We start from the raw sequence: 13,894 nt of genomic DNA on the forward strand, positions 1-13,894 counted from the left end.
CAGTATTAACTCCATATCTGACACTCATCACCTAACCACCCCCGACGATCTTGTTGCTCACTATAATACTGGACTTCACTCTGTACTTGACTCACTAGCCCCACTAAAAACTAAGTCTGTAACTTTTACAAATTCAGCCCCTTGGTTTACACCCGAACTTCGGCTTATGAAGGCCAAAGGACGGAAACTAGAGCGGCTCTACAAGAAAACCGGACTTTCTGCTCATAAGGAAATGTATAAAAATCATATGTTACAATATAAGGAAAACATTATTCATACCAAAACAAATCATTATACTGATATAATCTGCTCTAATGAAGGAAATGCCAAGTCACTTTTCTCATTATATAAAAATATAACCCAAGCCCCGGACTCTATCCCATCTCACCTGTACTCTACTGATTTCTGTAACTCACTCATGTCATTCTTCACTGATAAAATCCGTACAATCCACCACTCTCTCAGTTTACAATCCATTCCCAGTTTTCTCCCTGACTTTTCTCCTCCTGCTCATCCTTGGTCTGCCTTTCATCTTCCTTCTGCCTCAGAAATCTCTGATATAATCCAGAAGCTGAAGCCATCCACCTGCAAACTAGACCCTCTCCCTTCAGTTCTAGTGAAAGCCTGTCAGTCTTCACTAGTCCCTATCATCACCAACATCACACACTCTTCCCTTACCACTGGGACTGTTCCTGCTCATCTTAAGACTGCTGTAATAACTCCGATTCTGAAAAAACTTGGCGCAGACCCCACTGATTTTAATAACCTACGGCCCATCTCTAATCTACCCTTCATATCAAAAATTCTCGAAAAGGTAGTAGCTTCGCAACTTCATAATCACTTAAAAAATAATAACCTCTATGAACTGTTCCAATCTGGATTTCGTCCACTACACAGCACGGAAACTGCCCTTATAAAAGTCACCAATGACCTCCTTATGGCGGCAGATTCAGGATTACTCTCCATCCTTATCCTCCTTGACTTAAGTGCAGCATTCGATACCATCTGCCACACCACCCTCCTAAACAGACTATCTTCCATTGGTATCACTCAAACTCCCCTAAACTGGTTTAAATCATATCTCTCTTGCCGCACTCAGTTCGTTCATATCAATACATTTACTACTCAACCTTTCCCTGTTACTTCAGGTGTGCCCCAGGGTTCTGGTTTGGGGCGCCTCCTTTTCATTATCTACCTCCTTCCTCTTGGCCATATCTTTCGTAAGCACAACATTAGTTTCCATTGTTATGCTGATGACACCCAGCTCTATTTTTCCTGTAAACCCACTCCCACTCTCCCACTCTCCACCCTTACTGATTGTTTGACGGAAATAAAACCCTGGTTCACTGCAAATCTGCTAAAATTAAACAGTGATAAAACCGAGGTTCTACTTGTTGGCACTAAATCAACACTCTCTAAAATTAACAGTCCCTCCATTGACATTGATAATACATCTGTTTTCCCTTCCTCTCAGATAAAAAGCCTGGGTGTCATCCTCGACAACTCTTTATCCTTTAAATCACATATCAATAAAATTACCCAGTCCGCCTACTTTCATCTACGTAATATCAGTCGCCTTCGTCCTGCCCTTACACCACATACCTCTGCCATCCTTGTGCACAGCCTCGTCACTTCCCGCCTTGACTATTGCAATTCCCTGCTTTTTGGTCTTCCACACAAATCTCTCCATAAGCTTCAATTGGTTCAAAACTCAGCTGCCCGTATCATCACAAAAACCCCTTCATTCCACCATATCACACCTGTACTGTCTCAGCTCCACTGGCTCCCAATCAAGTTCCGTGTAGACTATAAAATTCTTCTACTCACTTTCAAAGCCATCCATAACCTTGCCCCACCCTATCTCTCTAATCTTCTCACTGTCGCTATTCCATCTCGCACTCTCAGATCTTCCTCCTCTGTTCACCTGACTGTCCCCTCTGCCCGTCTCACCACCATGGGGAGTAGAGCTTTTAGTCGCTCTGCTCCCCGGCTTTGGAATTCGCTGCCACCTGACATAAGGAACATAAACTGACTTCTACAGTTCAGATCCTCATTAAAGACTCACCTGTACAAGATTGCTTTTAATGTTTAACTGATCCATGTTTTACTGTGTCATATTTTATTGTTTCTCTTACTTGTATTTTATGTATGAGTTTATTTATTTTTTGCTGTTGTAATTGTAAAGTGTCCTTGAGTGTTAGAAAGGCGCTATTAAATAAAATGTATTATTATTATTATTAAATCAAACCACCCCAGCAGGATACTCCTATTTAGACAACCCACGTACCGAGGGCAGGGGGGGTTGGCATTGCTGCCATTTTTTATCAAAACCTAAAACCCCGTGCACTGTCCCTCCCCTCAGCCCCATTATTTGAACATCTGGTTTTTAAACTCCCTGGACCTAAACGTCTTATCACTGCTATTATTTACCGACCCCCCAAACCCAACCCATCCTTTTTATCTGACCTTTCGGATTTCACCACCGCACTTTTCTCTATTTCATCATCTATCTTGCTTCTTGGTGACTTCAACCTGCACATTGACTCCCCAGACTGTAAACATGCAATGGACTTTCTGGATTTCCTAACCTGCTCTAGCTTCACCCAACACACAAATTTCCCAACCCACAATCGTGGACACATCTTGGATCTGGTCTGCTCCACTGGCCTTCACATCCATAACATGTCCAGCGTTGACCTCACCATATCTGACCACTTAGCCATTATATTTGACATTGACATCCCCACCCCTGACCCAAAACAAAACCGTAAAATCACTTTTCGCAACCTTAAATCCATCTGCCCAGTGACTCTTTCCACCTGCATATCGAACAGTCTTTCCTGCTCCACTCTCCCTGAAAACCCAACCCCCACTGACCTCGTAAACACTTACAACAATATTCTGTCTACATCCCTCAACACACTGGCCCCTTTGAAAACAAAAACAGTCACCTTTTCCCATTCAGCACCCTGGTTCAACCCGGCACTCCATAAACTCAAGAAACATCTCCGACAGCTAGAACGATTATGCAAGAAAACTGGTCTCACAGTCCACACCCTCGCTTACAAAGATCACATGCAACATTACAAATTAGCCCTAAATAAAGCCAGCTCAAATTATTATTCTGCCATTATTGACTCAGGTTCCTCAAATCCACGTTCCATGTTTTCTACCATAAATAAACTCCTAAAACCCCACGACAACACTCCATCATCATTCACCCCTGAGAAATGTGACTTGCTCTTGGCATTTTTCAATTCGAAAACAGAAACCATCCACCACCTGCTTGCATCCTCCACTACCCTACAACCGGAACCCACATTTTCTTTTTCTCCACCTGACACTCAGCTATCTACTTTTTCACCCATAACCTCTGCTGACCTATCCAAAATACTCTCCACTATGAAATCTTATACTTCTCCCCTGGACCCTATGCCATCTCAACTCGTCAAAGACTGCTTCACTCCCCTTGCTCCATTCATCACAGATATCATAAACTCCTCCCTCACCTCTGGCACAGTACCTTCACCTCTCAAACTTGCAGCCATCACTCCTCTTCTTAAAAAACCCAGCATTGACCCGGAGGACCTCAATAATTACAGACCCATCTCAAACCTCACCTTTCTGTCAAAACTACTAGAAAGAGTCGTTGCAAACCAACTCAAGATCCACCTTCTCTCAAATAACCTGTACGAAACATTCCAGTCCGGTTTCCGCACCCACCATAGCACCGAAACGGCCCTACTGAAAGTTATAAATGACCTCCTGCTTTCCTCTGACTCTGGCTCTCTCACCATCCTCCTCCTCCTTGACCTCAGTCCTGCTTTTGACACAGTAAAACACTCTATCCTTCTGAATCGACTCTAATCGATTGGCATCACCAACACCGTCCTCGCCTGGTTCAAATCCTACCTGTCTGACAGATTCCAATACATTACCATCAACCAACACAAATCCCACACCATCCCTGTCGTACACGGTGTCCCTCAAGGTTCAGTTCTGGGTCCCATCCTCTTCATTCTGTACATACTTCCTCTCGGACTCATCATACGTCGCCATGGCCTCAAATTTCATTGCTATGCTGATGATATTCAACTCTACATCACCACAAAAACCATTTCTCCTGCCTTTCTCTCCACCCTCACCTGCTGCCTCACAGACATCAAAAACTGGATGACCCATAACTTTCTCAAACTAAACAGTAATAAAACAGAGATCATTATTTTCGGTCTAAAATCCAGCCTCCCCACCTGCCAGAATCTCACTCTCAATATTGACGGCCACTCTGTCACTCCTTCCCCCCTAGTCAGAAACCTTGGGATTTATATGGACCCCACACTTTCTTTCAAATCTCACATCAACCATGTAGTCAAAACATCCTTCTTCCACCTACGCAACATAGCGTGTCTGCGATCCACTCTTCCCACCACTGCTGCAGAGACATTAGTTCATGCTTTTATCACCTCCAGACTCGACTACTGTAACAGCATTCTGTATGGTCTCCCCTCCTCTGTTCTTCAAAAACTACAATATGTTCAAAACTCTGCTGCCCGACTCCTCACCAGCTCCCCCTTCAGACAACACATCACCCCTGTCCTTCGTCAACTTCACTGGCTTCCCATAAAACAACATACACTTCAAGATCCTCCTCTTTACCTACAAGGCCCTCAACAACCTTGCCCCTTTATACCTATCAGATCTCCTGCACCGTCACGCCCCCACCCGCAAACTCCGCTCTGCAGACGCCAACCTCCTCACTCCTACTACCTCCACCAAACACAGGTCCATTGGGGACAGGGCTTTTGCCATTGCTGCCCCCACCCTCTGGAACTCTCTACCCCTGACCATCCGTAACTGATTCTCTGCACTCCTTCAAACAAAACCTCAAGACACACCTTTTCCAGTCTGCATATAACACTTAGGTCATTACCCTATCTTTCCGTTTTGTTTTCTTTCTTTTTTTTGTGTGTATGTTTGTATGTGAATTTTTGTGTGAAATTACTGTAAAGCGACTTTGAGTACTAAGAAAAGCGCTATATAAAACAGATTTATTATTATTATTATTATTATTATTATTATTATTAAGAGCGAGATTTATTCGAGGGAATACCATAATCGTCATCGCTTAGCCAGTCCGGGTCCATAACGGGAGGGCAGTCCGTAAAACATGCAGACACGGGCATGACGAGGACAAGGGACACGAGTACATACAAAGAATCCAAAAAAGCAGGAACACACTACGGCCAAGTACAAAGAACAAACAGTCAAAATACCCGACAAAGGACAAGGGAGACTCAGGGGCTTATATACATGGGACTGAAAACAAGGGACAGGTGTGAATGATAATACAGGGGCGTGGTAACAAACGAGGAATCACGAAGACAAACGAGCTGGGCGGGATGAACAGACACGGAACACAGACATGAGGGAGTTCGGAGTGACAGCTACGGGAGGGGGGCATGGTCATACGTGACAACCACAGAGATAAAAGTGACTTATGACATTGATTTTTATTCAAATTAATTTCTTCTTCTCTCTCCAGACTGTTGAAGAGTCCTGCTGCAGAGAAGATCTGTGCTTCTCTGACTAAAGCTCTAGGTTCAAACCCCTTACTGCTGAGAGAGATGGACCTGAGTGGGAAAATACAGGGAGACTCAGGAGTGAAGCAGCTCTCTGATCTACTGGAGGATCCACACTGCAGACCAAATAAACTAAAGTATGAATTTTTTAATGAAATGAAATGAAATTTAGTGTAGGTGCTGGCCAAATTTATTTAGTAATCAGTCTCATAAAATTACCTACGAAATGGTGGGATTTCAGACACGGTTAAATTTACCTAATTTTATATAAACTCAATTTACCTAAGGTCTCCACTAATAGTGGTCAACTCCCATAGCCCAAACACTGGGGAGGGGGGGATTATAGGCATATGTATTGGAAAGTAATTTCACACCCACACACATGCACAACACATTATGGCAATTCAGACATACATTGATATTAGAATTAGACAAATACAAGGATTGTGTAGCAGTGTAGGCTACATAGTCATTCAACTTCTCCCAACATCTGTGTGTGTGTTGTGTGTGTTGGGGGATGGGATACATTTTCATAGACTACCTACTGTGTGGTGGGGGGTGAGGGTGATACCCAGTCTTACCTGCAGTTAAAGTCTGTGTTTTTGTCAAAGCTTCTTTATGGCGTTTGCCACCCGCGACGACAAATTTGCAGCCTTTCTTGCAAATGATGCAGATGGCAGGAAGAACGGGGCCAGAGCTCGAGATGGGCAGGCTTGATCTGGACCGAAATTTCCTGGTCGGAGTAGTCCCAGTAGTTGAATCAGGGATAGCCTGGCTAGTTTGGGGGTCCTGTTGGTCATCTCCCCTCTCTGTTTCTCGCATGAGACGCCGTTTAGTTATTTAGATCTCTCGCTGGTCAATAATCCTCCGGTAGCACGTGGGATGAAAGCCGCATCATCGGAAATTTCTTCTAAATCCAGTTCAAGACTGTTTGAAACTTTCTGCTACGTCTCTGCACTCGCCCCTCAACTCTAGCCACTGTCCAAGACTATTTAGATAAGTATTCCACCTTGTGCTGGTGAAATTCTGTATTTCCTCATGCTTAACAGACGATATATGCATGTAACAAACCTTACGTTTTAAAGATTTATTTTTTTGAACACTCTCAGCTGACATACCAGCTATCCGATTGGTCCATTCTGATGACGTCTCAACCGTGGCACCTCTCGCGAGGCAAAGTGTTATTACGCCTGCCGAATATGTACATACGCCTTGCCAGGCACTAGTCCTTCCATTAAACGCTGCAAACAAAAAAAGTACAGTATTTTGAGCGGCAAAACTTTTTTTAAAACCTCAACATAACTCGTTCTTTTTATGAGCTGAAGCGTGTTTGGTACGGAGAGCGCGGAGCGGAATTTTTTTTTTGAAGGACTTTTCGATGTTCACCTTACGGCCTATTTTAGACAGGAGAAACTCGACGGCGCTAAAACCAAACCGAGCTCTCCACTACAGCCACGAACACAACGCAAATGTTTCCTAACTAAGACACGGTATTGTCGGTCACTATACAACCCCAATGAGCGTATAGTGGGACACACGTTTAACTATGCTATGCAGTACTTGGTACTTGGTTTGAGGTAAATGAATTAGTAAAATTAAGTGAACAAGCTTTAAACAGAATACCTCAAACTAGTACGGTTTAACATGAACATAAGCATAAACACAGATGTAAAGCAGGTTCCCGGGCTGTAATATCAGTGGATAAACTCTACGTGAACGGTCAACTCTACCGCGACACCAACACAACACCATGGCTGTTCTAAACTGGTGAACTGTATCAACACCGACACCAACTCCTTACTACACATTACTTTTCGCCTAGAACAATAAGACATGTCTAAGTTTAAATAACTAATGCCGGTCTAATTAGCACCGTACCGTATGTTTTCCGTCATAAGTCCTAGTTGTTTATACTTTTTTTTGTTGTATATGCACTTTCAGTGTACGTCACCTTTTCCTTTTCCCTTCCCCTCTCTTTTTCTCTTTCTACACTCACCCAGCGATTTGTTCACCCACTTTCAAGACTGCAATGCATTGTATGCACACACACACGCACATGCAGGCAGGTATGCAAAACAGACACACACGTAGACATATAGCACAATCTCACACTAACACACAGGAGATACACACACATGACCGATTCATGCAGGCACAGACACACAGGCATATAGCGCAGACACATACACGAAACATTCAACACAGGCATACAACACGGAAGTGCAACACACACACCTTTAGCAACCATCCAACACTCAAACAAGTAGTTTTAACATTAGTTCACTGAAGTTCGTCACATGGAATGTACATGGAACTGGTTCGAGGAAAAAGAGATTGAAAATTTTTAATCGGCTAAACGACTTACAAGCAGATATTGTCTTTCTACAGGAAACACATATGTCCAAAACACCTACATACACACTGACCTCCCCTCAGTTCCCACACTTGTACTCAGCCTGTTACAACTCAAAACAAAGGGGGGTGGCCATATTAATTAACAAAAGGATAAGCTTTTCCATTAGCAACAATATAACAGATCCAGATGGTAGATACATAATACTCAACCTATCCATTCTAAATATGCGTTTATGTTTTGCTAACATATATGGGCCGAATGTTGACGACCCCTCCTTTTTTCACAATATTTTCACTGCACTCTCTGATCACTCTGACACCAAACTAATAATAGGAGGAGACTTCAACTTGGTACTTGATCCAGATATGGACAGGCTCAGTACAGCAGTGAGTCAAAGGAACTGGCAGTCTGCAGGCACCCTAAAACAATATATGAACGATTTTTGGCTCTCTGATGCGTGGTGTTCACAACACCCCACTCTCCGGGACTACTCTTTCTTTTCGGCAGTACATCACTCACATTCTCGTTTAGACAACTTCTTAGTTAGCAATTCCATTATGACAGATGTCACAGACACTTGTATTCATCCTATCACTATCAGTGACCATGCACCGGTCTCTCTCTCTTTGACACAGAAAAGAACCACACCAGCAACGAGGAACTGGAGATTAAATACATCATTACTTAAGGAACAAGATTTCATTAATTACTTCAAAAAAGAATGGGCAACATATTTAGAATATAACGATCTACCAGGTACCTCTCCGTGTGTTTTTTGGGAAGCAGGGAAGGCAGTAATGCGGGGGAAAATAATATCCTACTGCACACATAAGAAAAAGACAGAAAAAACACAGGTATTAGAATTGGAAGAAAAAATAAAATCTTTAGAAGCTGCCCATGCTGCTTCACCACAAGAACACACACTGAACAAGCTGAGGAAACTCAAACTGGAATTAAATGAAATAATAGATAAAAAGACAATTTTTACTGCAAAGACTGCGTTGGCAGAATTTTGAACATGGCAATAAATCTGGAAAATTCCTTGCTAATCAGTTAAAGCTTAATAAGGAAAAAACAACTATCTCCTCTATTAACACTAGAAGCGCCAAAGCTCCGGTCATTTGACCGCTGTGACGTCTACTAGAAGCGCCGCCTCTGGTCGACCTAATTATACCTAGAAGCGCCGAGCACCGGTCACTTGACCGCAGCAGCACAAAAAAAAATAATATCTTTGCACTGGATCCAATTTCAGAACCCTCCTTTCATGACTTTTCCCAGAATTGTCCTTTTAATAAACTAGTATTTTTACATTGTTAAAAGAAACCCTGCACATGCTAGTTTCAATCGATTTCGCTCGTATCTCTGTAATATTGTCGTCGTCGCCTACACTTCAAGACTGTGATTCTCTTTTCTGCCAGCGGGTGTCGCAAAGATTCGTATGTCATTTAATATTTAGTATAACTAAATAAAGATCAATAGTTTTCAAAACTAAATTATTCAAAGTTCAAACTGATTATTGTGTAAAGACAAAAAGGAATTCGTCCGTTGAACGAAAGTGAAAGTGTTTCACTTTCCAAAGTCTTAAAATATATACTTTATTTATTAATATTATTTAATATATACTATATATAAGTTTGCTTCAAGGGTTTTCAAACCGTGAGAGCGTCTTGCTTTGCCTAATAAATGCTTTAGTAGTTTGCAGGAATTCTGCGAATGGTAATTAGCCTACTTATCAAGTCAATATCTCAAAGAAATGATCTCTCGGGTATAATCCCTCTTCGCCAGGGCTAGCTGTTAGATACATACATTATGTATGGCTGCTTTTGACACACTGGCATTACAAAAGAATTAAGCAGAATGCAAGTTACGTATGTAAATGCATACCTTTGCGAGCGAAACTGAGATGATGGCATGGGCGGTGCTGTTATGAACACTTTATTCACAATAGCATTCATGAGGCAACGTGAGCTATAAATTCGTCGGGACGCGGCTACACAGTTTGAGTGAAAACTCTGCTTGGGCGATCGAACAGTAACACAGTTTGCTTGAAAGCTCGGTTTTGGCGTTTGAACAGCAACATAGTTTGCGTGACTCCTCGGTTTGGGCGTTTGAACAGCAACACAGTTTGCTTGAAAGCTCGGTTTTGGCGATCGAACAGCAACACAGTTTGCTTGAAAGCTCGGTTTTGGCGTTTGAACAGCAACATAGTTTGCGTGACTCCTCGGTTTGGGCGTTTGAACAGCAACACAGTTTGCTTGAAAGCTCGGTTTGGGTGATCGAACAGCAACATAGTTTGCTTGAAAGCTCAGTTTGGGTGATCGAACAGCAACACAGTTTGCTTGAAAGCTTGGTTTGTGTGATCGAACAGCAACACAGTTTGCGTGACTCCTCGGTTTGGGCGTTTGAAAGGTTGCATAGTGCATTATAAAAATGGCACAGAGAATCATGTACACCCCAAAGCAAGTGCTGGACATGCTGTGCAATATTGATGAGATGGAATCGGAGGGCGAACAATGTGAGGTGTCGGATGGAGAGGGCGAAAGTGAAATGGATCTGAATCTTGAATCTGATTCAGAATCGGACTCTGAAACTGAGTGTGGTGGTGACTCATTTCAGGCCAAAGACGGTACGGTGTGGTTTGAAACTGCTGGCAAACCTCGGGGTAGAGCACAAGAGTGCAATATTGTGAGAGAAACCCCAGGGCCTACGTGTTATGCCAAGGACAAAATTAAAAGTCCACTGACCAGCTTACTGTGTTTGACACAGAAATGTGGGGCGCAATTCTGAAATACACAGAGGCAGAGGCTGAACGAAATAATGCTCAGTTCAAACTAACAGCTGACGAATTGAAAGCATTTGTGGGTCTCGTTTATTTGAGAGGTATAACAGCCGGTAAAAGCATGAAACTTGATGAATACTGGTCTGCTGACTTAGGAAATCCCATTTTCAAAGAGACAATGTCTAGACAGACATTCAGAGATATCATGCGCTATCTGCGCTTTGATGACAAGAGCAAAAGGGCTGCCCGCCTTGCGACTGATAAATTTGCTATGATCTCGGAGATATTTGATAAATTTGTGAAAAACAGTATTGCTTCTTACACGCCCGGTGAGAACATAACTGTTGATGAGCAACTGTTCCCAACTAAAGCTCGCTGTCGTTTCACTCAGTACATGGCCAATAAACCCGATAAATTTGGGATTAAGTTCTGGGTGGCCGCTGATGTTGAAACAAAATATATGTTGAACGCCATTCCCTATCTAGGGAAAGATGAAAGCAGGCCGGCTGGTCAACGGTTGTCTGAAAATATTGTGTTGCGTTTGATGGAGCCTTTCACGGGTAAAGGAAGAAATGTAACGACTGACAATTTCTTCACTTCATTGGCACTTGCAAACACCCTTTTGGCGAACAAAACCACTATTGTTGGTACGATGAATAAAATGAGACGTGAGATGCCCCCATGTACACAGGCACAGTCTGAAAGATTTTCCACCAAGGTGTTGCGGGCTGGAAAAATAACTCTAATGATTTACCAGGCAAAACCTAAAAAAAATGTATGCATCCTGAGCTCAATGCATCAGACAGTTTCAATTGATAATGGCGCAAAGAAACTGCCTGAAACTGTTTCATATTACAACACGACTAAATGTGGCGTTGATGTTATGGATCAAATGGCACGACTGTATTCGGTGAAGGGAGGCACCCGTCGTTGGCCTGTCGCGGTTTTCTACAACCTCCTAGACCTGGCTGCAATAAATGCACATATATTGTTCAAACAGTGCATGAACGTTAACCTGAGCAGACGAAGGTTTATTCTCGAGTTGGTAAAGGAGCTGTGTGCACAGCAGAAAATGGCGAAAGCGGCTAGGGCAGTGGCACAAAAGCGAATTTTACCTGAAGCTCCTTGCCCGCCCTCAAAAAGAAAACAATGCCAAGTCGGCAGATGTTCAGGGAACAAAACGTATGACATCTGCCAGACATGTAAGCGACTGGTCTGTGGCAAATGTGCAAAGACTGCACCTAAGCTGTGTTTTGAATGTTGAGTTGTGTGAAGCTGACACACAAATCAAAACAAAGGGAACTTAATTTGAGGTGGTGAACGAAACTTATGCAATATACGCTAAAGAGAGACGGGATGCACCCGTTGTTGGCCTGTAGCTGTGTTCTACAACCTCCAAAACCTGGCTGTAATTAATAAATATTGTTCAAACAGTGCATGAACATTAACCACAGCGGTGGAGGTTTATTCTCAAGTTCACAATTCACTACATAAATGTAACTTAATTTGAGGTGGGGAACGAAACTTATGCAATATACGCTAAAGAGAGACGGGATGCACCCGTTGTTGGCCTGTAGCTGTGTTCTACAACCTCCAAAACCTGGCTGTAATTAATAAATATTGTTCAAACAGTGCATGAACATTAACCACAGCGGTGGAGGTTTATTCTCAAGTTCACAATTCACTACATAAATGTAACTTAATTTGAGGTGGGGAACGAAACTTATGCAATATACGCTAAAGAGAGACGGGATGCACCCGTTGTTGGCCTGTAGCTGTGTTCTACAACCTCCAAAACCTGGCTGTAATTAATAAATATTGTTCAAACAGTGCATGAACATTAACCACAGCGGTGGAGGTTTATTCTCAAGTTCACAATTCACTACATAAATGTAACTTAATTTGAGGTGGGGAACGAAACTTATGCAATATACGCTAAAGAGAGACGGGATGCACCCGTTGTTGGCCTGTAGCTGTGTTCTACAACCTCCAAAACCTGGCTGTAATTAATAAATATTGTTCAAACAGTGCATGAACATTAACCACAGCGGTGGAGGTTTATTCTCAAGTTCACAATTCACTACATAAATGTAACTTAATTTGAGGTGGGGAACGAAACTTATGCAATATACGCTAAAGAGAGACGGGATGCACCCGTTGTTGGCCTGTAGCTGTGTTCTACAACCTCCAAAACCTGGCTGTAATTAATAAATATTGTTCAAACAGTGCATGAACATTAACCACAGCGGTGGAGGTTTATTCTCAAGTTCACAATTCACTACATAAATGGAACTTAATTTGAGGTGGTGAACGAAACTTATGCAATATACGCTAAAGAGAGACGGGATGCACCCGTTGTTGGCCTGTAGCTGTGTTCTACAACCTCCAAAACCTGGCTGTAATTAATAAATATTGTTCAAACAGTGCATGAACATTAACCACAGCGGCGGAGGTTTATTCTCAAGTTCACAATTCACTACATAAATGGAACTTAATTTGAGGTGGGGAACGAAACTTATGCAATATACGATACATGTAAATCACCGAATGGTGATAACGCTCGGTGATAACACGGTCGTTAGGACGTGGGATCACACATCGGCTATTCACCGATCAAACACCTCATTTGAAACGGCAACACAATACGGCAAGATAAAAAAGTGAACATTAGAGAGGACAGAGGCAACTATATTCGTGAAGCCATCCGTATCATTTTAATAATTTTGCGTTTTGTTACGCAAAGGTACATAGCCTACCTTTTATAATGATATTTTTGTAATTATTTTGCCTATTTATGCTTTTTGTTCTTTGTCTAACACAAAACATTATAGACATTTATTTGTAGATTTGTTATGTTCACCATAGCCTACAATTCACTAACATACACAACTTTTAGACATTAAAACTTGAAATGGCGTAACATTGAGTATACAAACAAACTTGCTTTAGCTCAGTCTACGGGCTTCACTTTGCTACTCTGAGTATCGAACAAGCTTTTTGTGGATGTGGGGGTGGAAGGCTGCAGCGCAGTCTGTAGCATTAGCAAGACAAAAGACGTGAACGCTTCACAGTGGGGGTGCGGGCCAGTGGGCTAGTGGTGTGGCGAACGTACATGATAATATAGTGACATATATGCCAACAGAATAACACACAGACAAATAAGCAAACTATTACACTAAC

At 42.4% G+C, this 13,894-nt stretch overlaps 1 protein-coding gene across 1 annotated transcript in view; it reads left to right on the plus strand.

The window, feature by feature from the left end:
• The window catches only part of LOC143474471 (ribonuclease inhibitor-like), an 82,587-nt gene that overhangs the window by 11,096 nt on the left and 57,597 nt on the right, over window positions 1-13,894 (plus strand). The window contains exon 4 of the mRNA XM_076971937.1: window positions 5,543-5,716. Within this exon, the coding sequence (XP_076828052.1) occupies window positions 5,543-5,716 (174 nt within the window). The remainder of the gene's footprint in view (window positions 1-5,542; window positions 5,717-13,894) is intronic.

This window comes from Brachyhypopomus gauderio, chromosome 14 (assembly GCF_052324685.1).
Source record: "Brachyhypopomus gauderio isolate BG-103 chromosome 14, BGAUD_0.2, whole genome shotgun sequence".
NCBI classification, from domain to species: domain Eukaryota; kingdom Metazoa; phylum Chordata; class Actinopteri; order Gymnotiformes; family Hypopomidae; genus Brachyhypopomus; species Brachyhypopomus gauderio.